The sequence below is a fragment of the Dromiciops gliroides genome, chromosome 6, assembly GCF_019393635.1.
Source record: "Dromiciops gliroides isolate mDroGli1 chromosome 6, mDroGli1.pri, whole genome shotgun sequence".
NCBI lineage: Eukaryota > Metazoa > Chordata > Mammalia > Microbiotheria > Microbiotheriidae > Dromiciops > Dromiciops gliroides.
This window is the reverse complement of record NC_057866.1, coordinates 10,012,346-10,040,326: the sequence shown is the minus strand read 5'-3', so window position 1 is coordinate 10,040,326 and position 27,981 is coordinate 10,012,346. Positions and strand designations below refer to the sequence as shown.

General features: G+C 51.6%; 1 protein-coding gene across 1 annotated transcript; it reads left to right on the top strand.

Moving 5' to 3' along the window:
• On the top strand, window positions 1–27,672 carry CAPN1 (calpain 1). The gene is made up of 23 exons (XM_043970962.1): window positions 1–140; window positions 838–948; window positions 2,730–2,997; window positions 3,219–3,288; window positions 3,686–3,804; window positions 10,187–10,320; window positions 10,421–10,589; window positions 15,240–15,323; window positions 15,549–15,634; window positions 16,021–16,095; window positions 16,800–16,960; window positions 18,037–18,218; window positions 19,463–19,474; window positions 21,449–21,660; window positions 21,851–21,890; window positions 22,282–22,347; window positions 22,438–22,495; window positions 23,399–23,463; window positions 23,968–24,036; window positions 24,321–24,399; window positions 25,646–25,762; window positions 26,045–26,103; window positions 26,595–27,672. Exons 3-23 carry the CDS (start codon window positions 2,731–2,733, stop codon window positions 26,619–26,621), a joined length of 2,151 nt encoding a protein of 716 aa, XP_043826897.1. The 5' UTR covers window positions 1–140; window positions 838–948; window position 2,730; the 3' UTR covers window positions 26,622–27,672.
• The last annotated feature ends 309 nt before the right edge of the window (window positions 27,673–27,981 follow it).

Here is a 27,981-nt window from a genome sequence, read left to right as displayed (position 1 = left end):
GGGGGAAAGGAGGGAGCCGTCCCAGAGGGCCGGGAGGGGGCCGCCTTGAAGGGGAGGTGACGGCTTTTCCGAGCCCCTCCCCTCCCTCCCCGGAGCTTCGGCTGCCCTTGTTGTGGCTGCGGCCGCCGCTCCAGCCCAAGGTAATGTAATCTCAGCGCCGCTCCTCAGGGCAGGTTTGGGCAGCAGGATAAGCGCTAAGAAACCTGGGGGGCACCCGAACCTGGCTAAGGGCGGGGCGAGAAGGCAAGGTTATGGAGGGGCAAGGAGCTCTTATCTGGGCAGGGTAGGGGTGGAGGGGGGGCGTCCGAATCTGGCCAAGGGAGGAGTGAGGGGGCGAGTTGGGGGGCGGGGAGCCAAGGGATGGAGTGGGGAGCGGGTGGGGGTGGGGGGCTGCCGCAGCAGGGCGGCGCCTGCCCAGCCCTGTAACCCGAGCTGCCCCCTAGTTAAAAATACCGCACCCCCTCCCCGCCCCTCGGCCAGCTGGCAGTGCCCTTCAGCCCCCGGTCCTGCCTATGTGCCCGAGCCCGCTCAGCCTACTCCCCTTTCCCCACTCCCAGTTTTGTCCTCTCTCTCAGCTGGCCCTGAGCCCCGGCCTGGGGGAGGGCCCCAGAGAGACTGCGTCCCGAGTCGGGAGGCAGAGAGATAGGGAGAGAAAGTTGGGGAGAGATAAGAGCCTGGCCACCGCAATAGGCAATAGCCATAAGAGAAAAGCCGAGTCCGGGCTGGGGAGGAGGCAGTGGGAGGAGAGAGGCAGTGGGAGGGGACCAGTCAGACCTCGAGGCTTTGGGGCAGGAAGGCAGGGCGGGGACCAGATTCTTCCTGGTTGGGCCCTACCAGTGAGCGAGCTGAGCCAAAACCCGAGACCCCCGGAGTGGCCAGGGGAGACCGTCCCGACGGCCAGACGGACGGCCAGACAGATTGACGGGCGAGGACCAGACCCAGGCCGAGGTAAGGGGGCTGCGGGCTTCCCTGAGCCGCTGGAGTCCCGGCACAGGGGTTAGGATCGAGTTCCCGAGACAGGTGCCCCAGGGCACCCTCCAGGGCTTTCCGCTTGGCTTTGGAACCCAAGCATCCCCATCCTCGGGGCAGGGGTCAGTGCGGCCAGTTAGGGCAGCTCCTTCTTGGGGGGCGGGAGTACTTTCTGAGCAGAGAACTTGGGTGTGGTCCAGATCCCAGTCATGGGAGCTGGGACCCCTTTGGTGCCCAGCCTTAGGACCAAGTCTCAGGCTGAAGGGTTCTCAGCCATCTCAGACTGTGTCTGCAGGCAAGTCCCCGGGCTGGGGTGATGAGGTCGAAATAAGGGCCTCCGGAGAAGCCTTTATCCTCTCCCCACTCCCACAATTCCAATCTTGTCTAGTGCTCCACCCCACTCAGAGGCCTAGGACTCCTGGCTTCTGGGAGAAGGGGAGGAAGAAAAATCCCATGTAATGTGGAAGAGTGCACAAAGTTAGAAGATCTGTGTTCAAATTCTGCCCCCGCTCTTTGTTTCTTGTGTGACATAGGACAATCGCTTTCCCTCTCTGGGCCCCTCATTTGTTACTTCTGTGAATGGGGGGGGGCGGTTTAGGCTCACTTTAGATGCTCTTGTCTAGCTGAAAAACTAGGCTGGGAGGGAACATCTGGTTAAGAGAGGTCAGGGCAGGACACGGGGAGAATCATGGGCAGGAAGGTAGGTGACCTTCCCCCAAGCCCCAGTTCTGAGAGGAGTTGTGGTTGGGGCTGCAGGTGGGGCTCTAGGCTCTGGGGGGAGAGCTTGGCTATCTTGGGGATGGGCTGAGGGATTCTGGGAACCCAGATGCTGGGTTTTGGAGTGGAAGGGGTCGGACATCGAGGATGGAGTTGACACGTAGGACCCCAGGATTCTGAAAGGGAAATCGGGCTTATTTCTCCGAAAGTTGGCTGTTTTGAAGATGGGGGGCTGAGGTGGTGAGTTGGAGGCTGGTGCCAAGCAGGGAGTGGGCAGTGTATCACAAAAAGAAGAGCTCTGAATTTGGAGTAAGAAGACCCGGCATCTGCTCCTCCTGCCTGTGTGACCTCAGGACAGTCCTTTGCCTTCTGTGGCTGTTTCCTGTGTAAAGTCCGGGGCTTGGACGAGCTGATCTCTCAAATCCTCTGATGGGGCTGGGGTTGAAGGCAGAGCAGGACCCCTGGGACTGGAGTGAGAAGTTGGTTTTTTTTTTGGTGGGGCAATTGGGGTTAAGTGACTTGCCCAGGGTCACACAGCTAGTAAGCGTTAAGTGTCTGAGGCCGGATTTGAACTCAGGTACTCCTGACTCCAGGGCTGGTGCTTTATCCGCTGCGCCACCTAGCTGCCCCTGGAGTGAGAAGTCGGACATGTTGAAATGGAGGATATAGGAGGGAGGGAGGCTTTGGGGGACCAGTAGGATGGCAGGTTCTGAAATCAAGGGCTTGGAGATCTTGAAGCTGGAGCTGGGGACTAGGACTCTTGGGTTCTGAGGAGGGACTGGGGCTGGGGAGTTTTGACTGTTCAGGGTTGAACATCTTGACAATAGGGGAGGGGATGAGCTGGGGGGCTGCCAGGACCCCTGAGTTCTGAAAAGACAGTGACGAGGTTGTCAGTGGGGGACTGTCGTGGCCAGGCAGGGGTGCTGAGAGGGGAGGTCGAGGGTCACGGTTTTGGAAAGCAGAGTAGAGGTTGGGTCGGGCAGAGCTCCAGGGTGCTGAGAGGGGAGCAGGCCTGGACTCTTGTCCCTCCCTTCCCTCCCCAGGATGACAGAAGAGATCATCACCCCTGTGTACTGCACAGGGGTGTCTGCCCAGGTACAGAAGCAACGGGCCAAGGACCTAGGCCTGGGTTGTCATGAAAATGCCATCAAGTACCTGGGCCAGGACTATGAACAGCTCCGGTCCCAGTACCTGCAGGCTGGCGTCCTCTTCCAGGATGAGACCTTCCCCCCTTCTTCATATTCACTGGGCTTCAAGGAACTGGGGCCCAACTCCTCTAAGACCTATGGCATTAAATGGAAAAGGCCCACGGTGAGTGGGACCCAGGCTCCATTACGGGCCCTCAGGGAGCATCCCAGGAGGAGAGGTGGGCCCTGGGGTGGGGTCTAGGCTGGGGAGCTAAGTGCAGGGGCTGGATGCCTGGGGGACCTGGGGGGCAGGACCTCTGCATCCTGCTGGGGAAAGAGGGCTGGCCGGGTAGAACTTGTTGCAGAGAATCCAAGACCCCTTAGCTCTCTGTGTCTGTTTTGTAGGAGCTTTTGTCAAACCCCCAATTTATTGTGGATGGGGCCACCCGAACAGACATTTGTCAGGGAGCGCTAGGTAAGTCTGGGACTGTTCCTCTCTTCCTTCTAGTTAGTTCTCTTTCTCTTTCTCCCTTCTTCCTCTCTCTCTCTCTCTCTCACACACACACACACACACACACACACACACACACACACACACAGAGCCCTTCCCTCCTTCCCCATATTTGGCCCTCCCTCTTGCAAGTAAAGACAAGCTCTGATTATCATCTTCAAAGCTGGTTTGCCTGGATTCCTGGGTCTTTTCCGTAAACTGTGGGGGTGTTGAGAGGGAAACCAGTCCAGGAGGTCTGTAGTTTTCTCTGGCTTAGGGACATCATGGGCCCTGCCCAGCCTTGCTTGTTCCCTACCCTGCTCTTCTGGGAGCCAGGTGGTGCTGGGAACAGTAAGACTCTGATGGCTGGTGCCCATTGCAGGGGACTGCTGGCTGTTGGCGGCCATCGCTTCTATCACCCTGAATGATACCATCTTGCACCGGGTGGTGCCTCACGGGCAGAGCTTCCAACAAGGCTATGCTGGCATCTTTCATTTCCAGGTGAGGCTGGCTGGGGAGGGTGTGGCCTAGCCATGGAAGTACCCTAGATACAATTGAGGGGGCAGGGATCACCTAAGGTGGAGAGATGCCAAGTTTAGATAAGACAGAATCTCTTTCTTCCCAATAAGGCTCAGTCTAGTGTTGTTGTCATTTTCCAGCCTTGGCAGAGATACTGGAGTGGTTTGGCATTTCCTTCTCTAGCTCATTCGACACCTAAAGAAACTGAGGCCAACAGGGTGAAGTGACTTGTCCAGGGTCACACAGCTAGGAAGTTCCTGAGTCTGGATTTGAACTCAAGAAGAGGAGTCTTCTTGACTTCAGGAGCTCTGTCCACTGTGCCACTCCCCCCCCCCCCCCCAATGCCTAAGTCTACTAGGGGAGGTGAAATAGACCCTAATTCAAGCCTGCCTATGTAAGTGCAGAGGTGAGATCAATTTGAGACTAGGATGAGACATTCCAGGAGAGAGGCATTGTTTATAGAGACATTTATGAAGCCCCTACTTTGTACAGAACACAGTGCTGGCCTCTGGGGGAGACAGTTTAGGTAAGACTGGATCCCTGCTCTCACAGTCTCGTGGTCTGATAGAACAAGATACAAGCCCAGGTCATAGTAACAATACAAGATGCCTACTATGTGCTGAGGGTTTCCTCAACACAACAAAACAGCAAATGTATTCATTGCCAACTGTGTACGGAAGACTTCACTAGGCATTAGGGGAAACACATGATTTAGATGAGTAACCGTTCCCGTTTCTTCTTCTCAGTGTCTTACTGATAGCTGCCAATCCCAATGACTCCATCCACCCCAATAGAACTCTTTTCCGGAACCCATTGGCTAGGCGTGACCTCTGGATTCAAAGTCAGAGGGTCTGGGTTCTAATCATTGGTGGTACTCCTTATTCCCTGTGTGCCACTGGGCAAGTCTCTTAACCTCCCTGGCCCTCAGTTTCCTCTTCGGTAAAATGGTGATGATAACCTCCAAGTAGGTGGGTCCTGGGAATCTATGACTCTCAAGTCTGGAGATAAGTCTACGCCTCCCTCAAAACCTGTCCACCACTTCTCTCCTATGAGGCAGGAAGGGTCAGGAGCCATCACTGCATCAATCGTTTAGCCAGTAAGCATTTATTAAGTGTCAGCTGTGTACTGGGCCCTTCACAAAGTGCTGTGGGATACAAAGGCAAAAGACAGGCCCTGATCTCAAGGTGCTCACAGTGTACAAACAACAAGGAACAAGCAAGATGGAGTACAGAGGAAGAAGCCAGAAGGAAGGAGGAAGGGGAAAGGAAATCCTTCCTGGTCAGAATTCTGAAGTTTTTCATTGTTTTCCTTTACCTGGACAGGGATCCCATCTATGTTGTTGTTCAGTCGATTCAGTAGTGTCTGACTCTTTGTGACCCCATTTGGGGTTTTCTTGGCAGAGATACTGAGTAGTTTGCCATTTCTTTCTCCAGCTTATTTGACAGAGGAGGAAACTGAGGCAAACAGGGTGAAGGGACTTGCCCAGGGTCATCCAGCTATAAGTGTCTGAGGCTGAATTTGAACTCAGGAAGATGAGTCTTCCCGACTCCAGGCCCAGCTGCCCCCATTCCATCTATAGCATCCCCCATAAGTGGTCCTCCAGCCTCAGCTTTTTGAATGGCTCGGATCCTTAGGAAGCCTTTCCTGGCCTGGAGCCCAAATCCACCTCGACACCACTGTCTCTGGCCTCTTGGGTTGAGCAGCGTGAATGGGACTCTCCCCCAAGGACTCCAGGGTAGCTGTGGCGTCCCTCTTCAAGGCCTCCTCTCCAGACAGACTAGACTAGACATTCCTGATTCTTTCACTTGGTTCAAGTCTTGGACTGGAGTCCCTTTCTCATCCTGGTTGCTCTTTTGAGTCCTCCCCAGCCTCTCAATGACCTGCCTAGAATCTATCACCCATAACTGAGTGTGATATTCTGAGGGAAGTTTGACAGGCACCTGTGTGGTCCTGGCTTTTCGGGCTCCCTTAATGTAGCCTAATATCGTATCCTTGGCTTTCTTGCCTGCTGTATGTTACTATTGACTCGCATTGAATTAAGATTGGAAGCTCTTTCTTAGACCAAAGCTGCTTAAACTGTGGGGTCAACAACAGTGAAAGGTTATGTATACTTATTTTATATACCTACATACCAGGGGTTGTGTAACAATTTCTTGGGTGAAAAGGGGTCACGAGTGGAAAAACTTTAAGAAGCCCTGGCTTAGACAGTTCTGTCTAGCCATATATTCCCTATCTGGTACTGAAGAAACTAGGGGCATCTAGGTGGTATAGTGAGTGGAGAGAGGACTAAACCTGAAATTGGGAGGATCTGGGTTCAATTTTCACCTCAGACACTAGCTGTGTGACCCTGGGCACTTAACCCCCATTGCCTTAAACATCCGGGGTCATCTCCAGTTGACCTGATACTTATCTTGCCATTTGGACCCAGATGGCTCTGGAAGAGAGAGGGAGGTTGCTGACTTTACACAGCCCAGCTTCACTTCAATCCAATTCACTGCAAGTTATGACATCACCCCAATATCATGGTCTTCTTTGAGAATGAAAGACAGACAACAACTGAAGAAACTGATTTTTTTTTCAAGTCCCCAGTATAGGGCTTTACATTACTTCCTGCTGTAATTGCTTTTGATTTGTCCCTGGGCTGTTTGCAGCCTGTTTGGAATGTTTTGCTATTCCTCCTGGCTTTGGGTCTTATGCAAATCTGAAGAGCCTGCTCCCTTTGCTGTAGTCCTTGATAAAATGCTAAAAGAGGGAGGGTCCAGTGTGGAGCCCTTTCTAGTTGCCGGTAAACCATTAATGTTCACTCCTTGCTTCTGGCCATTTCTTTTGTTCCTCTCTAGAATCTTTCCATCTACAAGAAAAGCCCTGAATCTGCAGCTTTCTCTTGATTTGGCAGTCTAGAAAATAAGATGATTCTGGTCGGATCTGTTCTTGATGAAGCCCTACTGCCTCGAAGGTCACTGCTTCCTTTTCTAAATGTTTGCTAGGCATCCCTTTAGTAATATGTTCTAAAATCTTGCCAAGGATTGAAGTCTTAGAACCTCATTGCTTTATAATTTGCTGACTCTTCCCTTTTTTCATGAGGTCATCATTTGCCCTCTCCAATTCATTGCTACTTTTGTGGTTCTTGAGGATTTCTCAAAGAACCCTGATGGTGACTTCCTGTCATCTGCCTGTCTGTGAGTGTGTGTGTGTGTGTGTGTGTGTGTGTGTGTGTGTGCTGCATGAGCCAGTGAGCAGGATCTAGATTGCTGTGCCCTAGAACTTCAGGGACATTCACCCTAACAGCCAGCTCCTGATGGAGTGGGCTGGAGATCAGAAACCTTAGCCTTAGTTTTATGACCTTGGGCAAGTCAGTTCCCTTTCTGAACCTTGGTTTTTTACCTCTGTAGAATGAGGATCTGAACCACTTCCCTCACTGGGTTGTTGCAGGGGAAAGTGCTTAGTAAACCAACTCCCCCTTCCCCCCTGCTTTCTCAGGTGATTCATCCTTGGGGCATTGCTGTTGGGTAGGGCTCAGCTTGTTCGGTGAAGCCTAAGTACACTCCTTAATCAATCCTTCCCATTGCCTAGGGCACTGAATGCTCTTTTTGCTTGGCTGCTCTCAGTTTCTCCCAGTTCTCACATAAGTTTTTTGGTGTCTCCCCCATCCTGCCTTATCTTTCCACCCTGACTACTTGGTGTCCCCAGGACCTCCTACCCACTTGGGTGAGGACTGGTCTCAAAGTTAGGGGTCCCGGATTCGAGTTCTGACTGAAACTCACCAACCTTGTGATTTTGGGCTCTTCACTTGTGATATCTGAACCTTGGTTTTCTTTATTTGCAAAATTGGGTTACTAACCATAGATCTAGGAATAGAAAGGTCCAGCCACTGAGTGCAGCCCCCTCTTTTAAAATGAGAAAACTCATCTTTTCGGCACCTTCGTCTACTCTTTGGGTTCAGTGATCCGTGTAAGTAGTTCCCCAATTCTGTGTTTGCTTTAAAGAGCTCCAGTCCTGCATTGCCAAGTGGACATGTCCACCTGGATGTCCGTGCCAGGAGCATCTCAAACTCAGTTGTCTAAACTGGAACTTGATGTCTTTCCCTTCAGACCTATCTCTCCTCCAAAGTGTCCTGTTGTCTTCGAGGGGGTCTTCATTTTTCCAGTCATTCAGGTTGGAAGCATCTGGAAACCCCAAAGCTAATCAATCGCCCTGTTTGTTGGTTCTAACTGGTCCCTTTCTCCCCGAGATGAGCCTAGATGCCTGGGCCCTCATCACCTCTCACCTGGCCTATTGCGATAACCTCCTCATTGGTCTCCTTCTCTAGGCTCTCATCTTTTTTTTTTAATATATTAAAAAATTATTAATGAACAAAAATCTATCTTCTCTCCCTTCCCTATGAAAAAAAAAAGAATAAATGAGAACTTATAGGCATGGTCAGCAAAAAACCACGTCATCTTTTGGCCATGCCCACGTCAATTGCACTGTCACCTCTGTCAGGAATCCCATACATCTTCCACAGTGAGGCCACATAAATCTTTAAAAACAACTTTTGTTGATTTTTGTTTACATCACCAACATTTCCCCCCAATCCCTTCTCTTTGCAGAGATCCTTTCTATATAATGAATACCATTTTTTACAGAAGAGGGGGAAAACCCAGGAAAACTGATGTGTACATAGTAAAAATGTGCCAATATGTGCCCCGCCCCATCCACCCTCCTGCCCTCCAGGATACAAAGCTTGTTCTTTGTAATTTCGCAATCTCCCTTTTGATTGTGCTCTAGCTGCTGGGACTCTGTGGGAGGGACTGATGTAATCCATCCTTCCAGGTTTCTATGTATTCCTCCCATTTGTGGTGATTTACAGCACAGCCATCCATTAAGTTCCTGGACCACACTGGGTTTTGCCCTTGTGTGGCCCCATCGCTGGGCACGGTGGGAAATAATCCTCTCCTGCTCCCTCCCTTACTGCTTCTAAGGTAACTCCTTACCTGCTGTCTGGCTCCAGGCCACCTTTCCAGGCCAATTTCTCTTTGTTCTCCCTGATCACACTTAGATCCAGCCGAGCTAGCTCACAATTCCCCCTCCTTGACAGCCCTGACTAGTCCAGGACCACTCAGCTAGTAAGTGTCTAAGGCTGGACTTGAACTCGGATTTCTCTGACTCACTGTAGCACCTAGCTGCCCCACATGCAAATGTATGAATTGCATTTGTACATATGCAGGTGTATAGTAAATAAAGGTAATGTTGGGGGCAGGAAGGACATTAGGGAAGGTTTCATAAAGGAGGCGGCATTTGACCTGAGGAACACTAGAGATACTAAGAGAGGATCTGCATTCTGGGCATCATGGGGCATCCTGTGCAAAGACACTGAGATGGAGAGAGGTTATCTAGAGTGTCCGGAAGGGAGGCCTGAATAAAAAGGCTGGGACGGTCAAATGGAGTCAAACTGGGGAGAGCTCTAAATGTAAAATGGAGGAGGATGGCTAGGGGGTGCCACAGTGCACAGATTGATGGAGCTGAGTCAGGAAGACATGAGTTCAAATCCAGCCTCAGACACTTCCTAGCTGTGTGACCCTGGGTAAGTCTCTTAACCCTGTTGGCATCAGTTCCTCATCTGTAAAATGAGCTGGAAGGAAGGAAATGGCAAACCTCTCCATTATCTTTCCCAAGAAAACCCCAAATAGGGTCAGGAAGGGTTGGACATGACTGAAAAGTGATTGAACAATAGCAACAAGAGGAGGGGAGTGATGTCCAATCTGTGCTTTAGGAAGATCACTATCAGCATGTGGTAGATCAGGTGGTGGCAGTGGGGAGGACACAGGGCAGAGCAATGACGAGGCTGTTGTCGTGGTCTAGGGGAGAGGTGGAGAGGGCCTGAGTGGCCCCCATCTGGGGGTGGCTGTGTGAAGGCCCAGGGGTCTCATGGCAGAAATGGGGTAGAAACAGGGAGACTTGCCCCATAATTGGCTGTGTGTGCTGTGGAAGTGGGAGGAGCCTTCACATCTTCCCTATTGCCAGCTCCAGACCACACACTAGTAGGCGCTTCACCCATGTCTGCTGAACTGAATAGATTTGAGGGAGAGACCCCAGGTGGTTATGGGGGCTTGGAGGAAGGTGGGGTGGTCTTCATGGGGAAGAGGGAAAGAAAGAGAACGGGGCCAAGATGTGGCTGTTAATAGAATTCTCAGCAGCTAGGGCTGTGAGGAAGGGGGCATCACAGATGACCCTGATGGAGCCCACACTTCATCCTGGGGAAGGATTTTGGAGGTGGTGAGGAAGAAGACAGGAGGATCATGGGGGGAGTTTGTGGATCTGTGGCCCTTGGGCCAGTCAGGTCTGTACCACAGCTAATCCCCTCACCATCCCTTCTTTCCCACAGCTGTGGCAGTTTGGGGAGTGGGTCGATGTAGTCGTGGATGACCTCCTGCCTACCAAGGATGGGAAGCTGGTCTTCGTGCATTCAGCCCAGGGCAATGAGTTCTGGAGTGCCCTGCTTGAGAAAGCCTATGCCAAGTAAGTTAAGTCCCTGCCTTCCCATCCCAGGTGCCCTGGACCTTGCCAGGGGCTCTCCCCTCCTTGGGCACCATGGGCACTCATCTGTCTTGTCTCCCAGGGTGAATGGCAGCTATGAAGCCCTCTCTGGGGGTAGTACCTCTGAGGGCTTTGAAGACTTCACTGGAGGCGTCACAGAATGGTTTGATCTCAGGAAGCCACCTCATGATCTCTACCACATCATCATGAAGGCCCTGGAACGAGGGTCCCTGCTGGGCTGTTCCATTGATGTGAGTCAACAGGGCTGCCCTTAGGTGTCTGCTCTGGTCCCTTTCTGACTCTTCAACCTCTGGGTGCTTGCTCCTTCCAACCCACTCCCCCCCCATTTTATCTTATTTTTCTAATAACAAGCATTTATTTTCTTTCTCAACCTCCCCCTCCCCATTTAAAAGAAAAGAAAAACAAAGCACTTGTAACAAATGGGCATAAACAAGCAAACTTACATTCCCATGCTATCCATATGCAGAAGTGAACCTCTCACTCTGCACCCTGGTCTCTCACCTCTCTGTCAGGAGGTAGGTAGCTGGCTTCATCACTGGGCTTCTGGAATCATGGTGTGTCTGCTCTGATGAGATTCTTAAGTCTTCCCAAGATATTTGACTCTAATGTTACTATTGTATAAATTGCACTCCTGGTCCTGCTTATTTCTTTCTGCATCAGTTCATACAAGTCCTCCTGTGTTTCTCTGAAACAATCCCTTTAATCATTGCTTACAGCACAATCATGTTCCATTACATCCTTATAACATGTTCAGCCATTTGTTCCCCAATTGCCCTCCTCCTTAGTTGCTAATTCTTCACTACCACAAGAAATTCTTGAAATATTTGTGTACATTCAATCTTCTTTTCCCCAATATACCTTTAAAAAGGCACCCCTTTTTTCCCCTTAGATTTCCTTTTTCTCTGAACTCCTTGGGGCATATTTCTGTTAAAAAACAAATTTAAGATTTATATCTTTTTTTAACCCTCATTCCCAAATATATTTCTCCCCTTTGTTTCCCAAGAAAGCCATTTTTTGTAATAAAGGATAAAAAAAGAAAGATGTGAGGGGTAGGGGGCAAGGGGTTTCACAAAACTAACAAAGATATCACCCAAGCCATGGATGCAGTGTAACACACCCATAGTTACCCATCTCTGCAAAGAAGAGAGCTAACCTCCAAATTCTAAGCTATTCCAGGGCTAACCATCTCTTCTTTATCTAATCTCTTAGCCTCATCATAGGTTTGGGGTTATGAGGGACCTCAGAGGTCATCTGGTCCAGCCCCTTGGTTTTGCAGAGAAGGACAATTAGACCCTGAGAAGGTACTTGTCCAAGGTCACACAGGTACGAGGCGGAAGAGTTAGGCCTTGAACTCTGATCTACTGCCTCTAACTCCTGCTTTCTTTCTACTATACCACAAGAATCAGTGACTCTCAGAGGCCCTGCAGAGCACCTCACCCTCAGATGTGACTCTCCTCTATCTATCTATAGTATACGTGACTAGTGGTCATGCAGGCTTTGTTTGGAGACCTCCTCTGGACAGCTCCATGGCTGCTGAAGAACCACTGGCTTTCTTGGCAGCACCAGAGCCCTTTGCATGAGCCACTGTCTGTTCTGCCCCAGCCCCACTTCCCATCTGCTACTTTTCACCCCGACTTTTTGACCCTGTCTTAGACGTTTGTTCCTTTTACGTTTTATTTTATGCCGTTAGACCAGATTTTCTGCCCTGTCAAAATAATTTTGAATCATATCTGTCATCTAGTGTGTTAGCGGGCCCTCCCAGTTTTGTGTCCTCTGCATCACCTGTGCCTTCATCCAGAAACCTTAAGTGGCCCTGGGCCCCTCCCCTGCAGATGCACTCTTTCAACTTGACCTAGAACCTCTAAGGACTACCTTAGGCTGGTCTCTGCTGGGTGCTTCCTGTCCCTTCTTTCCTTCTTCATCTTTTCCTACAAAGCTTCTCTGATTTGCTCATATTCATCATTTATTTCTTCCAGGCCAATAATGTTCCATTACGCTCCTAGACTGTAGGGTTTTGTTGTTTGTTTTTAAAGCCCTCTCCATTTCCTAGCCAATGGGTGGGCATTCCCCTTATTTCCAGTTGATGCTGCTGCGGATTTTGTGGACCATAGCACGCTTTTGTTCCTGCCTTTGACCTCCTTTGATGCCCACTCTTTAAATCCCGAGTTCAGTCACTTTTCTTGGACATTTCTACCTACGTAGCCAGAATGTTTAGACCCCTGCTCAGCCCCACCACCAGGGCACCCTTTTATCCGTTTTCCTACACCCCCCTTCACCACTGATGGTCCCCATTTTTTTTTTTTTTTGTGGATCAGTGAGGGTTAAGTGGCTTGCCCAGAGTCAAGTAAGTGTCAAGTGTCTGAGGCCGGATTTGAACTCAGGTCCTTCTGAATCCAGGGCTGGTGCTTTATCTACTGTACCACCTAGCTGCCCAATGGTCCCCATTTTCTGGCTTCTTTTCCAGTTTGCTGGGTGCAAGGTACAGCCGGGAGTTATTTTAAGGTGCATTTCTCTTATTGTTCATGACTTGGAGCACGTGTTCATGGGATTCTTTATAGTTTCTTATTGTTTGGGGGTCATTTTTCTTTTGAAAACAACTTGATATCCTTTGATTGCTTATCTTTTGTGTGGCCTCCTTTTCCAAATGTTTGCTAGCCCTACCTGAATGAGATTGGCAATTTTACTAGGAATTCCCATCAGACTCACTGTTCTAGAGGTTAGATTGCCGTCCTTTTCCTCTTTTTTTGGTAAATGGGGACATTTGCCCCTTTGTAATCCTGTGGCACTGGCTTGTTCTGTACCCTTTTCCTCACATCACCCATTAGGGATCAGGACTTAAAGGTGTGCTTAATCTTGCGCTTGAATTCTCCAGGAGTAGAGGTGTTCTGTTCCTATCTTTTTACCAATCTTGGGTCACAAATCTCTATTAGTCATTTCTGTTCTGTCCTTTCCTGTTCAGACATCATTCTCCTTGGCAGGAAAAAAAATATAGTATATATATTTTTTGTGATAAAATAATGGGATTTAGCAGATACTCAAAGGCCCACCTGAAGATTAATCTAAACTGATTGAATTAAGTGAGAGTGATTGATTGCTGATTAGCCTACTTCAAGTTAATTAGATTGTAATCACACCTGGCTAGTCCTTAAGAAAGTATTGTTAGGGGCAGCTAGATGGTGTGGTGGATAGAGCACTGGCCCTGGAGTCAGGAGTACCTGAGTTCAAATACAGCCTCAGACACTTAACACTTACTAGCTGTGTGACCCTGGGCAAGTCACTTAACCCCAATTGCCTCACTAAAAAAAAAAAAAAAAGAAAGTATTGTTTTCAGAAGCTAAGGACTTTGAACTTAGCTGGAGACCACCTTCAAGTCCAGTGAACCAATGGATTTGGATGACACCTGCCAATCAGCTTGAAGCAGTGTGTAAGGACCGCCTCTGCTCTGGACCTATAAAAAGCTTCCACACTCAGGTTGGGGGAGTTTGTGATTGAAGCAGGGTGGAGTTGAGGAAGAAGGCTAGATAGGCCTTTTCTTAACTTTCTGAACTCCACATGAATACCTGTGTAATGATTGGAATGACACCACCTGCTGGAGACTTACTGTAGAAGAGTTCCGCCCATGAAGCGAAGGTCTTTGAGGGCAAGACCAGGGGTCTTTTCTTTGGCGTCAGGAAGTGACGCAGGCTAGTGGGAGGAGGAAGGAAGAGACTGGCGCTCGCTCTCACTCTCTTGCCTTTGGACTCTGGTGGAGAGCGGAGCTAGAAATGTGCTCTCCTTTTAATAGATAGGAATCTAGACCTTTCTCTCTCTTTACCAAATTCTTATTCTCCTTAATAAATGCTTAAAAGTCTAACTCTTGCTAAAGCTTATAATTTATTGGCGACCACTCATTAGATATTTTAGACAGTTTAGCTAGAATTTTAGCTCTTAACACCTGGTATGCTTTAATAAATACTTAATGCCCAAAGACTGGTGCTAAAGCTTCTAATTTAAGGTGACCACACAATTTAGATTTTAAACATCACATTTTAAAAAACCCAGACCAAAGCAAAATAAAGAATTTAGCAGGCCTTGCTTCCATTCTGATATGGATCACCTAGAACAGTGTTCCAGTCTCTTCTTTGATTCTCCTCTTTTCTCCAATATAACTTAAAAAAACCAAACAAATCCCCTCCTTTTTTCTTAGATTTCCTTATCAGGCTCAGCTCCTTCTAAGCTTAACTCCTTTCTACCCTCTCTTCCCCCTTTGTTCCCTTATGTAGGCTTGTGCCAGGCGTTTGGACATTCATCCTTTAGCTTGACATGGCTTCTCTCTTCTGTGTGTCTTTTTCTTTTTCTTTTTCTCTTTTTTGTGGAGCAGTGAGGGTTAAATGACTTGCCCAGGGTCACACAGCTAGTAAGTGTCTTCTGTGTGTGTCTTGTAAGACTAAGCTGCTTGGTGAGCTCCCTGTGCATCCACACCAGTCCCTTTGGACTCCTTCTTTCTCTAGCAGGAATTCCAAGATGGAAAGTTTACTTCTCCCCAAGGTTCTCCTGATTTTTGTTTCAACAAAGTCATCCCTGGAGCCAGGCCCACAACAGCAGTACAGTAGTTCTTATGGATTACTCTAACTTTTGAAGGAAGAAACGGTCGTTAAGGCAAAGAGACACAGACACAGAGAGTGAGAGAGCGTGTGTTTGGGAGAAAGAGGGACAGTGAAGTCACAGGCTCCTAGAATTTCAGAGCTGGGACCTCTAGAGATGATCCATCCCGACCCTCAGCCTCCCTCCTTCCCTTCCCAGCCTGTTCCCATGGAGCCGAGGGCAGCCCTTGACTGGAGCAGGGAGGGGGTGGGGCCTGGGAGCATTTGACAGAAGTCTTGTCCCTTTGCCATTCCTAGATCACCAGTGCATTTGACATGGAAGCTGTCACCTTCAAGAAATTGGTGAAGGGACACGCCTACTCTGTGACTGGGGCCAGCCAGGTAACACCAACCCTGGGGAGGGACAGGGAGACAGGGCTGTGGGGTTCCTACTCTAGGCCAGGCCTGGCTTTGGAGACCCCGCTGGGAGCAGGGTCCCCATTCTTCCTAATAGAGGCAGGCATGCCTGCTCCGTTGGGGTCTGTCTCATCTTATCTTGTCTGGTTGGTGGGAGGTAGACTCAGGAGGGAATGCAGGGTCCACACTGACTTTGGCTCTGGGCTACAGGTGCACTGTCGGGGCCGTTCAGTGAACTTGATTCGAATGAGGAACCCGTGGGGTGAGGTGGAGTGGACGGGGCCTTGGAGTGACAGGTAGGAACTGACTAATGGGCCCCACACTGCCGGGTCACTTGGTTCAGCATCCAGGGGCTCAGATGGCTGAACTGGCTCCCTTGCCAATCCCTGATTTGAACTCGGGTCTTCCTGACTTGAGGCACTCTGTGCTCTTGGCTGCCTAGCTGCTCCTCTCTGCTTGCTCCAACCCCCTGCCCTCCCCATCCCTCCTGGAGCCTGAGCCCTGTCTTGGCCTGGTCAGAGAGCAGGGACTGGAGACCAGCTCTGGGGCGTTGGGTGGGTACTTGTCCTTGCTTGGCCTGGGGGTGCTGGGGCTGGAGCTCTCTCCTATTTCCTGGGCTCCTGAAGGGCTGTAGTGGGCCGGCCCTGGGTGCTTTTCTGACCCTTAGCCTGTGACCTTTCAGTTCCTCGGAATGGAACCAGGTGGACCCCGCTGAAAGACAGCGGCTTCAAATCAAGATGGAGGATGGGGAGTTCTGGTGAGTAGCACAGGAAGAGGGTCCTGGGTGTCCCCTCCCCCTCCCTGGCCACTTGGAGCTCCCCCCAAGACCTCAGGCATGCCTGGAGCAAAGCATCATGGGAATGTGGGGAGGCTTTTAGAACATGGGTCCTAGATTGTCAGAGCCAGGAGGAGCCTTACCAAGAACATAGAAAATGGGCTGGACCTTAGAACATACGATGGACAGGCTGAACATCGGATGTAGATGATTCAGCCCAGGGATTCTTAACCTTTTTTTCTGTTCTGGGCCCTTGGGCAGCCTGGGGAAGCCTATGGACAGACCCCTTCTCAGAATCATGTGTTTAAGCATGAAATGAAATATAGAGGATCACAAAGGAAACCAATAATATTGAAATGTTGCTATTGAAACATTAAAAAAATTGAAATTAAAAAAAAAATCAGACTCCAGGTTAGGAAACCCTGATCCAGACCAACCCTAGATTTTCAAGAAGAGGGTTTCTCTGAGGCCCTGGGGAGGCTAGTGACTGTATTAGGGTCATGTGAGCAGTTATTGGCATAGGCAGGATTTGAACCCAGATCCCTAGCTCTTTCAGCTACACTCTGGGGTGTCCATGCCCTCCCTCCCCCAGCCTCAGGCTTTGGCTCTGCCCCCTTGCCAGCCCCTTAATAGCAGCCTCTGGGGCCCCTCCTGGACCATCCTGGTTCATGTCTCCTGGCCCCCAGGATGTCCTTCAATGACTTTCTCCGTGAGTTCTCCCGCCTAGAGATCTGCAACCTGACCCCAGACACCCTCAAGTCCCACAAGTTCCGCAAATGGAACACAACCCTGTATGACGGCACCTGGCGGCGTGGGAGCACGGCGGGCGGCTGCAGGAACTACCCAGGTCAGCCTGGGCCCAGCACGCTGTGGGGGCACCCAGGAGAGACGCTCGGGACCAGAGAGGGGATGTGGAGGCCCAAACCCTGGGCTAGGCTTAGAGATGGAGGGCAAAGGGCGCCATGATGTGCCGGAAGGAATCACAGGCTTAGAGTTTGAGGACCTGGGTTCAAGTCTCCGTTCTCCCAGCTCTTGCCTTCCTAGAGTCACAGCCCGAGAGCTGGAAGGGGCCTTAGCAGCATCTCGTCCGGGACTCTGCTTGGTTGCAGAGGTGCTCAGGGGCTGCCTGGCCTTTCCTTGAGGACCCCAGGGAGGGCTAATCCCCAGTTCCCTGGTCCTGGCCTGCCACTGATGGCTCACCCATTGGGAGGAAGCCCAAGTAGCCTCTTAGCTCCTTCTGTGCCGTGTGCTGACTGTCCTGGCCTTCCTCCCCCTTCCTGACTTCCTCCCTTCCTTTCCTTCTTTCTCTTCCCCCTTCCCTTCCTTTCTCCCTTCACCCCTTCCCTTCTTTCCCTTCCTCCCTCCCTTCTTTGTTTCCTTCCTTCCTTTGTAAAGCATAAGACAGGAGACTTGGGTGGGAGCCAGGTTGGGAAGGGCTCTGAATGTCAAAACAGATTTGATCCTGGTGGCGATGGGGAGCCACTGTGTCTTGAGGGAGGGGTTAGGTGGATCGCTCAGGCAGCTGAGTGGAGGTGGCTCCTCCCTGGGGCCACGGGCCTTCCTCACCAGTCCTGTGGGTAGGGATGGTATAATGATTCCACATTAAATCATGATTCTTGTAATTCAGACAGAGCCAGGGAATCATAGGATCATAGGGTCGGTTGTGGGACTAGGGAGGAGGGTCCTCACAGGCCCTGGAGTCCTGCTTCCTCCTTTTACAAAGGGGGAAACTGAGGCGCCCACAGAACATAGCTGACTCGTTCAAGCCTCAGCCACAGTAGCAGAAGCAGGATTTGCCTCCAGCCGGAGCCTCTTGCTTCCTGCTCCTCGGGGTTCAGAGGAGGTGAGGGGAGAAGAGTTAGAGAAAGAGGAGAGCGTGGGGTTTGGATCACAGCCCCTCTGATTCCAGGCCTGTTCTCACAGCCACCTTCTGGGTGAACCCCCAGTTTAAGATCAAACTGGAGGAGGTGGACGACCATGCTGATGACCATCAAGGTCATCAAGAAGCGGGCTGCAGCTTCCTGCTGGCGCTCATGCAGAAACACCGGCGCCGAGAGCGCCGCTTCGGCCGGGACATGGAGACCATTGGCTTCGCGGTCTATGAGGTGAGTGGCGGCCCCCTTCCTGTGCCCAGACTCGCCTTGGCTGCCTGCCTTCTCAGTCCCCGCAGCCCGGTCCCTGAGGCTGCCATTAGGATGTGGGTTTTATGGAGCCCAAGTGGTCAGGACTGGGAAGGCCCCTGGAGATGGCCAAGTCTGGCCCACTCTCCTGGGGAGGAAGCCAAGGCTTCGGATGGAGCCCTTGTCCGAGGGTGCGCACGCACGTCCACACAGGCGCCCGGGGTTGGGGAGAGGGCTAGGAAAAGAACCTGATGTCTCAACTTATACTGAGTTGAGCCTGCTCTGCTCCCTCCATTGTCCCCTTCCATGGATCCTTGGTCTGCTTTGGACCTGAACTGGCTTCTAGTCTTGGGGATCCCCCTGGGCAGCCCTCTGAGGTCTGGTGCTCACTGATCCTGCCTGAGCAGGGATCAGCCAGAAGAAAGGCTCTGGGGCTGGGCATCTGGAAGTTTTCCCCAGCCATGGCAGCTTTGGCCCATGGTTCTCCCTGTCAGTGCCAGGCTGGGCATCCTTACCCTCTGCCCGTCAGACATACCTGGTTCCGAGGCCTCTTTGCCATTTCCATTTGGTTCAAGGACGGGTTTAGGGTAACGTCTGATTCTAATCTGGCTTCTCCTTCCCACCCCTGCATGCCAGGGCAGCTGGGTTCTTGGGGAGGGCCCCTGCTCAGGCCTGGGTTGGGTGGGCAGATATATCTTAGAGTGCTACTGACCCTTGGGTGCAAAGAGATGGGTGGGGAAGCAGGAAATGCATCAGGCTTTCTCATCTATGAATAGAACCCCTCCCCCCCACACCTAAGGTTGGGCCCTTAGCCCCCTGGGAAGATGAGCCTGGCCTAGAACTTGGGGTAGGAGGTGTGGGACCTGTGGAAGTCACCCCACTCTCCTTGTGCCTCCCTAAGGTGACTTGTCACCTTAAGTGGTTCTTAAACTTTTTCTACTCAGGACCCCTTTTCACCAGAGAAATTTTTACTTGGCCTTGGGTTTCTAGGTATATAAAATAGATTTACATAACCTTTTACTGTTGCCACATTTTTTGCAATCCCACATTCAGTTACACAACCCCATGTGGGGTCAAGACCCACAGTTTAAGAAGCCAGGTGGTAGAGCAGTTTCCAAACGTCCTCTCTCCTCAGAACCCAATTATCCCCCACACCTACTCTCCCCCTTCCTTGGATGGGGGGGAAGCCACTGACCCTGCTCTCACTGGCCTCTTTCTTTCTCTTACAGGTTCCTGAGAATGTAAGTGCACCTGCTGGACTCATCTGGTATTGACAACCCTGGAGAGCCACTGTGTGCCTGAGGCCCACACTGCAGATGGGCCGAGGAGAGGCCAAGGGCACAACCCAATCCCAGGGCAGGCCGGCTGCCAGCCTCTGCTGTTCTTCTGCAGCATAATTAGATATGCCCAGACCCATGATTTCTGGTGTAGGGAGCTCTCCAGGAGAGAGCTCTCTGCTGATGCAAATCTGAAACTGAGGGTCTTAGAGAGTGTCCAGGCCACTGTGGAGAAGTGACTTGCCCAGGGTCACACAGCCTGGATGGGACAGGGGCTGGACATGGGTCAGGTCTTCCTGACTCTGAGGCTGATCCCATTGGTAGCCTTTGGACCATGCTTCCTCTGTTAATATTGATAATTGGGGGGGGGGGCAGCTAGGAGCTATGTGGCACAGTGGATAAAGGACCAGCCCTGGATTCAGGAGGACCTGAGTTCAAATCCGGCCTCAGATACTTAACACTTACTAGCTGTGTGACCCTGGGCAAGTCACTTAACCCTCATTGCCCCACAAAACAAAACAAAACAAAATATATTAATAACTGCCCCACATAATGATCACACACAATTAGGGTCAACTGAGAGAGGATGTGTGGACCTTGCTTTCCAGGCCCACGTAAATTTACGTCAGCTGTGATTATTAATAAGAGCTTGAATTTCTACAGCACTTTGTCTGCGAAGGGTCTTCCCTATATTAGTTCATTTGAGCTTCACAACACCCCTGTGAGGCAGAAATCATTTCCATAACAGGGAAGGAAACTGAGGCTGAGAGAGATTAAGTGACTTGTCTCAGGTCACACAGCTAAGATGTATAGAAGGCAAGGTTTGGACTTGGCTCTTCCTGGCTCTGTCTCCTGTACCACTGAGCTTCCTATCCCTGTAGCACTTGAAGGCTGACAGAGCACTTTCCCCGCAACAGCTCTGTGAGAGAAGTGGTGGCTGCATTATTCTCCCCATTTCATAGAAGAGGAAAACTGAGGCTCACATTTGAGGAAATGACTTGGCCAGGGTCACCCAGTTGGGAAGTGTCAGGGGCAGGTTGCTTTGTGCTATACTATATGAATAATACCATATATGAGGGGAAGAACTGGGTCCAGATCTTGCCTCTGACATAAGCTGTGTGACTCTTGGCAAGTCTCTTACCCCTCCTGGGTCTCTGTTGCTTTCTCTATCCACTGGGGAGACTGATCCCAACAGGACTTCCTGTACAGGGCTGGTGTGGGCTCCGAAGAGATTCCCCAAGTTTGTAGGCATGGGCCCTGCCCTCCACTGATGCACTGCAGCCCCCCGATGACTTGGGAATGGCCTTTGTGTATTGCTGTGGCCAAACCATTCGTCCTGCCTTGGGTGGTCCTCTGCCAGCTGCCCCTCACAGATCCTATACTTGGAGTCTTCCCAGCAGGGCGGGGCTTCCAGAGTTAGCTCCTTGCTAGCAAAGGCTACCTTCATGCCTTGATTGGCCCGTGAAGCCAGCAGCTCAGAGGCCACAGAAAGTCCAGCCTTCTCACTTGGCAGAGGGGCAGCTGAGGCCCAAGGATGGCAGGTGACTTACTCAAGGTCACACGGATAGCATCAGAGGACTTCTGTTTAAACATGCTTTCCCAAGTCCCTTTTGGGGCCCGGCCTGTGGTGTAGGTGGTGTAGGAAACTCCCAGGGAGTTAATCCCCTCTGCCAGTGCAGGTTGGCACCAGCTCTGTAATGTATAGTCTTAGAGACATGGGGTGACATGGCCAGCATGTGTCAGGTAGGATTTGAACCCCCATCCTCCAGCTTCCAAGGCCACCAGACCCTGCTACCACTGTAGGCGGGCCTCCTTTACAGAGATGGCATCTCGGGGTCCCAGTCACGTGGCAGGATGTGACACAGACCTGGCCCTGGGAGGGGGTGACCCTCAGGTCAGAAGGCACAAGGTTCCATGCTACCTTTCTTCCATCTGCAGTTGGTGGGGAAGTCTGGGGTACACTTGAAGCGGGACTTCTTCCTGTCCCACGCATCACGGGCTCGGTCGGAGCAGTTTGTTAACCTGCGAGAGGTCAGCTCGCGCCTGTGCCTGCCTCCTGGAGAGTACATCGTCGTGCCCTCCACCTTCGAACCCAACAAGGAGGGCGACTTTGTGCTCCGCTTCTTCTCTGAGAAGAAGGCCGGTACTGAGTGAGTGGGACAGGGAGTGGAGGTGGGCCCCGCCCCAGCTCAGCCCAGGGCTCCGTGCAGGTCCAGTCCCTGCTCCACCGCCTCAGCCTCTCCCCGACTGCCTCAGCTTCCCAGGCTTTGGGGGCCTCCCATGCCCTTGCCACAGTCCTTGTCTGTGCGTGTATATATGTGTGTGTCTGCTTTTCTACAGGGAGCTCGATGACAAGATCGAAGCCCATCTCCCCGATGAGGTAGGCAGCCCCTCTCCTGTGTTGGGGTGGTGGGTGGAAGGTGTAGCCCTTTTCCTCCCTCCTTTTCAGGCAGCATTATGCTGTAGAATTAGTGCTGGGTTCCAATCCTCCCTTTGCCCCTTGCTGACCTGTGTGACTAGGCTAGCCCTCTCCTTTTTCTAATTGGATCTGGGTTCCAATCCTCCCTTTGCCCCTTGCTGACCTGTGTGACTAGGCTAGCCCTCTCCTTTTTCTGGGCTTCAGTTTCCTTCACCTGGACAATAAGGGAGCCAGATAAGTTGATCTTCAAGGTCCCTGCAGCCCCTCCGAGGTTTCTAGGGAAGGGCAGTCTTGGGAGGTGAAGGATTCTGGTAGCTAACCACCTCCCTCCCCAACCCCTTGTTCATCACAGAGAGTGCTCTCTGAAGAGGAGATCGATGATACCTTCAAGAACCTTTTTAGGCAGCTGGCCGGGGCGGTGAGTGGGGCTTTGGAAGAGATGGAGGGGGCGGGGGCCTAGCTTCCTGAGGGCGCAAGCTCACCCTCCTCTGTACCCCTTTCTCACCAGGACATGGAGGTCAGTGTCAAGGAGCTACAGACCATCCTGAACAAGATCATTAGCAAACGTGAGTGTCCCCAGGAACCCAGGGTCAAGCCCTGATCGCCTCCCTGACCCCGGAATCCTGCTCTCTTCCTGCTTCCTGCTCCCCACCCCCCCCCCAGAGCCAGGGTTTGGGGGAGCTGCCAGGCCAGATGCCCCGCCTATGCACGAGGGACCTTGTTTATTACGACTTTTTAGTAATGCAAGGAAGGTTCATGGAGCCAGGCCAGGCTTTGGAGTTCAAAGACTGGGAAGACCTGGGTCTGAGGCTTATTAACCTAAGGACCACGGACAGGTCCCTTCCCTCAGTTTCCTCCTCTGCAAAATGAATGGATGAAGGTTGATTAGGTGCTTCCTCTGTTCGGAAGCCTGGGGATGCAGATAGAGAGAACGTCAGCCAGCTGGGGCCTTCATTCTCCCTCCCTGCCAATACACAGCAGCTGCTCAGAAGCTGCTTGTGGGCAGGCTCTGTTTCCTTTTTGTCTCTGAATCCCTAGAGCCTTGCACAGGGCCTAGTGTGTGGGAGGAACTTGACAAATGCTTGCTAATGGGGCAGCTGGGTGGCACAGTGGATAGAGCACCAACCCTGGAGTCAGGAGGACCTGAGTTCAAATCCGGCCTCAGACACTTAACACTTATTAGCTGTGTGACCCTGGGCAAGTCACTTAACCCCAATTACCTCACTAAAAACAACAACAAAACCCAAATGCTTGCTCATGAATAAATGAATGAGTGAATGAATGAATGAGGGGGTGGTTAGATGCCTTTAAAGGTTCCTTCCCACTCAGAATCCTCTGGCCCCAGGATGCTAACTCTCTGGCTTGTTTGTTTTCCCTGGCTTCCCCCCCTCCTTCTGCCTTCCCCCTGCCCTACCCCCCCCCCCCCCATCTCAAACACCTCCATCCCTTCATCCCTTCCCCCTCCACAGACAAAGACCTCCGGACTAATGGCTTCAGCAAGGAGTCCTGCCGAAGCATGGTGAATCTTATGGATGTATCCTTTGGAGTTGGGGGATTGCCGCCTGGGGCAGGGGGAGGCTAGCCCTGGACCAGGCCAGTGGCAGGGAGGAATGGGCAGGGCATGAAGTGGGGGGGAGGGGGGAAGTTCAGATGGAATGAGCCATGAAGGAAGTTCAGTTCGAAGGGTCTTTTTTAGGAACCCACTTTTCCACTATCTCCTTTCCTCTTTTCTCTTACTTCTTCTCCAGAAGAAACAGTGAAGCCCAATGGGAAGACCTCTGTATTGGGAGCCAGAGGACTTGGGTTCAAATCCCACCTCTGCCATTTACTTTCTTTTTTTCCCCATTTACTTTCTATGTGACCTTGGACAAGTCACTCACCCTCTTTGGGTCTTGGTTTTCTCATCTTTAGCACATGTGGGTCACTCATGTGACCTTTAAGGTCCCTTTGATCTTGTAAATCCTCTGCCCCCATCCCCTTCCTTGTTTGGGGCATTTTCCCCAACCAGTCTGTAGTTTCTCTCTTAACCCCAGTCCAGCGGGATGGCAACGGGAAACTGGGGCTGGTGGAGTTTAACATCCTCTGGAACCGAATCAAGCATTACCTGGTAAGGAAATGAACCTCCTTGTCCTTGGTCCCCCGGGGGTGGGCTCTGGGCTGCCAGGCCACTGGAAGGATGGGCCCTCTCTTACCTGGTTGCTCCCTCATAGCCCAGGTGGACGCTGGTGTCCAGCCCTATAGTTCCCTTGCCCCATGATTTCCTCAAAGCATCCAGGCCACAGGGGGTGGTTCACCTCACCTGCCTGTTGGCTGTGGTCTAGAGGCCCCTGGCGGAAGATGAGAGCATCGGCCTGTCCCTTTTCCTCTGTCCCTGTCTGTCTCTCCCCATAGGCCATCTTCCGAAAGTATGACCTGGACAAGTCGGGCAGCATGAGCTCCTATGAGATGCGGATGGCTCTTGAGGCTGCAGGTGAAATCCTGAGCTGATGGGGGGAAGAGGGTTGGGGAGGGAACCGTCCGCAGGGGGGCAGGTGTCCTTGTGGTTGTGATAACTGCTGGCCGGCAGCTCCTCAGGATGATGGGTCCACAGACCCTCCCAGACATCTGGTCCAACAAGAGAAGGAACCTGGGGCTCATAGAGGGGAGGCAGTATTTCCAAAGTGACCCAACCTAGAAGCAAAGGCATTGGGACCAAGCTGTGGGGCTTCAGGCGCCAACTCCGTCATCTTTGGGGGCTCAATGAACAGTGTCGCCAGCCCTCTTCCAAAACTCTCCTGGGATCCCTTATTGGGTTAATTATTTCTGGGCCAAGGGTGCCCTGTCTCTTCCTGCCTCCCAGCAAATTGAGTTCATTGGAGAGGCTGTGTGTCTAGTGAACAGAGCTTCTGGAATCAGGAGACCCAGGGCGAAGTCTTGTCTGTGATGTTTCCTAGCTGTGTGACCATGGACAAGCACAAGTCCGGTGCCCTATCCCCTACACCCTGTGGGTGCCCCAGACCCTTTCAGGGGTCCATGAATTCAAAACCACTTAATACTAACACATTTTTATTTCTAACATGGTAAATATTGATGGATGTAACTCATATAAACAAAAGCTTTTGGTGGGGGGGATTCCTCAGTAATTTTTAAGAGTGCAAAGGGCTCCTGAGACCAAAAATATTGAGAACAACAGCACTAGGCCATTCAGCAAAGGAAACTAAGAAGGCGTAGTCAAAGAGGTAGGAAACCCAGGAAAGAACATGTTTCGGATGAGGCAGGATGGGATAGCTACTCAACAGTATCAAAAGCTACTTAGGGGTGAAGAATGAATGAAGGAATGAAAAAAAGTCCCATTAGATTTAGCAATTAAGAGATCATTGGTCATGCTGGAGAGAGGCCTTAGTGCAAAGAAGGGAGTTGGAGGAGAACAGGTGAAGATAAGCAAGTGTAGATGGCTTTTCTTAAGGGTTTGCCTGTGAAAGGGAAGAGAACTAATTTTATCAGGGAAGGTGGGTTCTACAGAGGGTTTTTTTTTTTTTTTAAAGGATGGGATAATTTGGGCATCAGGGAAGGGACTAGAAACTAAGGCTCAATCTATCTGAAAGCGAGGGTATTTGAAGGGGCAGGGTGTTACTGACCAGTTTGAACAAATTTGAGTTGGCCCCCAATGGGACCAGTGCAGACAAGTTCCCTGGCCCAGCCCCAGAGGGACCTTTGTTCTTCTCTTCCTGGCCCAGGGTACAAGCTGAACAAAAAGCTGTATGAACTGATCATCACACGATACTCAGAGGCTGACCTGGCCGTGAACTTCGACAGCTTTGTGTGCTGTCTGGTACGGCTGGAGACCATGTTCAGTGAGTACTGCTCTCCCTTCCCTTCCTCTAGGACTCTGGGAAAGTGTGCCCACCCCCTCCTTGTGTCTGTCCTCCCTCAGTCTCTTCTGGAGCCCCCTCTGCCATATAAAAAGGGAGACATGGGCCTGTGTACACACAGACGGACAGACATGTATTTGTGTGGTCATTTGTATATTTTGGGCAAGGGGGGGTCTTGAATTCATCTCTGGCTGGGAGGGACACACTCTGTGGCTTTGGCCTCCCTGACTCATCTCCTTTTCCTTCCTTGTACTGTTCACGCAGGATTTTTCCAAAGCCTGGACACAGATAGAGATGGAATTGTGAATTTTGACTTACTTAGGGTAAGAGCCTGCTCTTCCCTTCCCCTCTCTCTCTTTTTTTTTGGGGGGGGCAATGAGGGTTAAGTGACTTGCCCAGGGTCACACAGCTAGTAAGTGTCAAGTGTCTGAGACTGGATTTGAACTCAGGTACTCCTGACTCCAGGGCCAGTGCTTTACCCACTGCGCCACCTAGCTGCCCCTCTTCCCCTCTCTCTTGATGTGGGGCTGGATAACTGGTTGGGGTTTGTGGGAGATGGGAAGCATTTGGCTCCGGACTCTGGAGGGATTAGAGCACCTGGGAGTTCTGGGAAGGGAGCTGCTTGGTGCTGAAATGACAGGGAGAGCTAGGGCACCCCCCAGGCACCCGAGTCCCAGGAGCAGAGCTGAGCTAGGTTGGGAGGCAGGATGGCAAGGGATTGAGAGCAGGGAGGGTTGGAGAGCATTGCTCCCTTCCCCTTGCAATCACCAGACTCTTTTCCCTGCTCTGACCGCATCTCCCTCCCCTCTTCCAGTGGTTACAGTTGACCATGTTTGCGTGAAGTGGATGGGGCAGGTTTCCGCCTCTCTCTGCACTGACCCCAGCCCCCTCTTCTGTCTGCCACATGACTGACCCCAGCTTCAAGTGCCTTCTCAGGAGAGATGGGAAGCTACCCTTCCTCCTGCCTCCCTCCCCTCTGAGCTGCCACGGATATCCTTCACTAGATAGGAGCACGCCTCCCTCACTTGTGCCTGAGACACAGACTTGGTAGGCCCTCCAGAAGGTGGGGAAGGACCCCCCCCCCCCCGCCAGGACCCCGGCCTCGAGCCTGCTCAATTCTTCAGCATGGAAGCCAGAAATGCTGCTTGGTCCTGTGCCAACATTGGGACAGGGGTCCCAGGACAAGCTGGGACTGCTTCTGCCAGAGGCCACTGCCCAGACCACCGCCCCCCCCCACTGGCTTGCCCAACTGAGGCCCACCTGGGATTGAGGCTGGCTCCTAACATCGCCTCCAAGAAACCCCTCTGAGGGTTTCGGCCAGCAGACCCCTACCCTGCACTGTGGATGGACACCCACCAGCCCCCAGTCAGGACTTCCTTCTGATCTCGCACCCTACCCATCCTTTTGCCCAATCCCTTCCTGGCCTGGCCCTTTGAGGAGTCCCTGTGATGGGTACCAAGAAACCATCAGGAGCTGCACATCACAAAAGCCAAACAGTCCCGCTTTGGGGTGACCCTCAGCCCCTGCTCCCTCGGCCCTGTCCAGCTCCCTGAAGGCTGCGTATCCTGGGAGGGCCAACCTCTTTTTAGTTCCTGCTATTTTTTTTATACTTGGTGATTGTAAGGGGTCTCTTTAGGGACTGGGTATGTGGTTGTGGGGGGTCTGAGGAGATGCCTAGGGTGAAGGTGGTGGGGGTTGTTTTCTTGTAGAACCCAACCAACCATTCTCATGCCAAAAGAACCCCAAATAAAACAGAAAACCCTCTAAGCCCTCCCCTGCCCCAGAGTCTGTTGTGGTTGGCCTGTGAGAATAGAAGCTGTTTCATTCAATCTGACAAGTATGTGTTAAGTACCTGCCATTTACCAGGCTCTGTATTACAAAGAAAAACTGTCCCTGGTCTTAAGGATCTTCTGTTCTACACTGTACACTGATCAAACAAGAGGATGTATTCAAATTCATTTGGATGTGGGGGTGGGCATGGGGAGGAATCTGGTCGGGCTTCCTGCAGGAGGAGAGCAGGGGACAGCACTCCAGACCCAGGGGGAGGGGCAGCCTTTGTTAAGGCCTTAAGATGAAATATCGTGTATGAGGAACAGCAAGTGGGCTTGATTGGCCGGGTCACCGAGTGGGAGTTGGGGAAGAATGTGTATAACTTTGGAAGGTTGCAGCCAGATTGGGCACAGTTTTAAATGCCAAACAGG

What these genes read in the sequence shown, in the direction of transcription:
- CAPN1 (XM_043970962.1), top strand. Translation starts at nt 2,731, where the DNA reads ATGACAGAAGAGATCATCACCCCTGTGTACTGCACAGGGGTGTCTGCC. An exon ending in CTGTGACTGGGGCCAGCCAG is followed by an intron (nt 15,324 to 15,548) that starts GTAACACCAACC and finishes TCTGGGCTACAG; the next exon opens with GTGCACTGTCGGGGCCGTTC. An exon ending in ACGGCTGGAGACCATGTTCA is followed by an intron (nt 25,763 to 26,044) that starts GTGAGTACTGCT and finishes CTGTTCACGCAG; the next exon opens with GATTTTTCCAAAGCCTGGAC.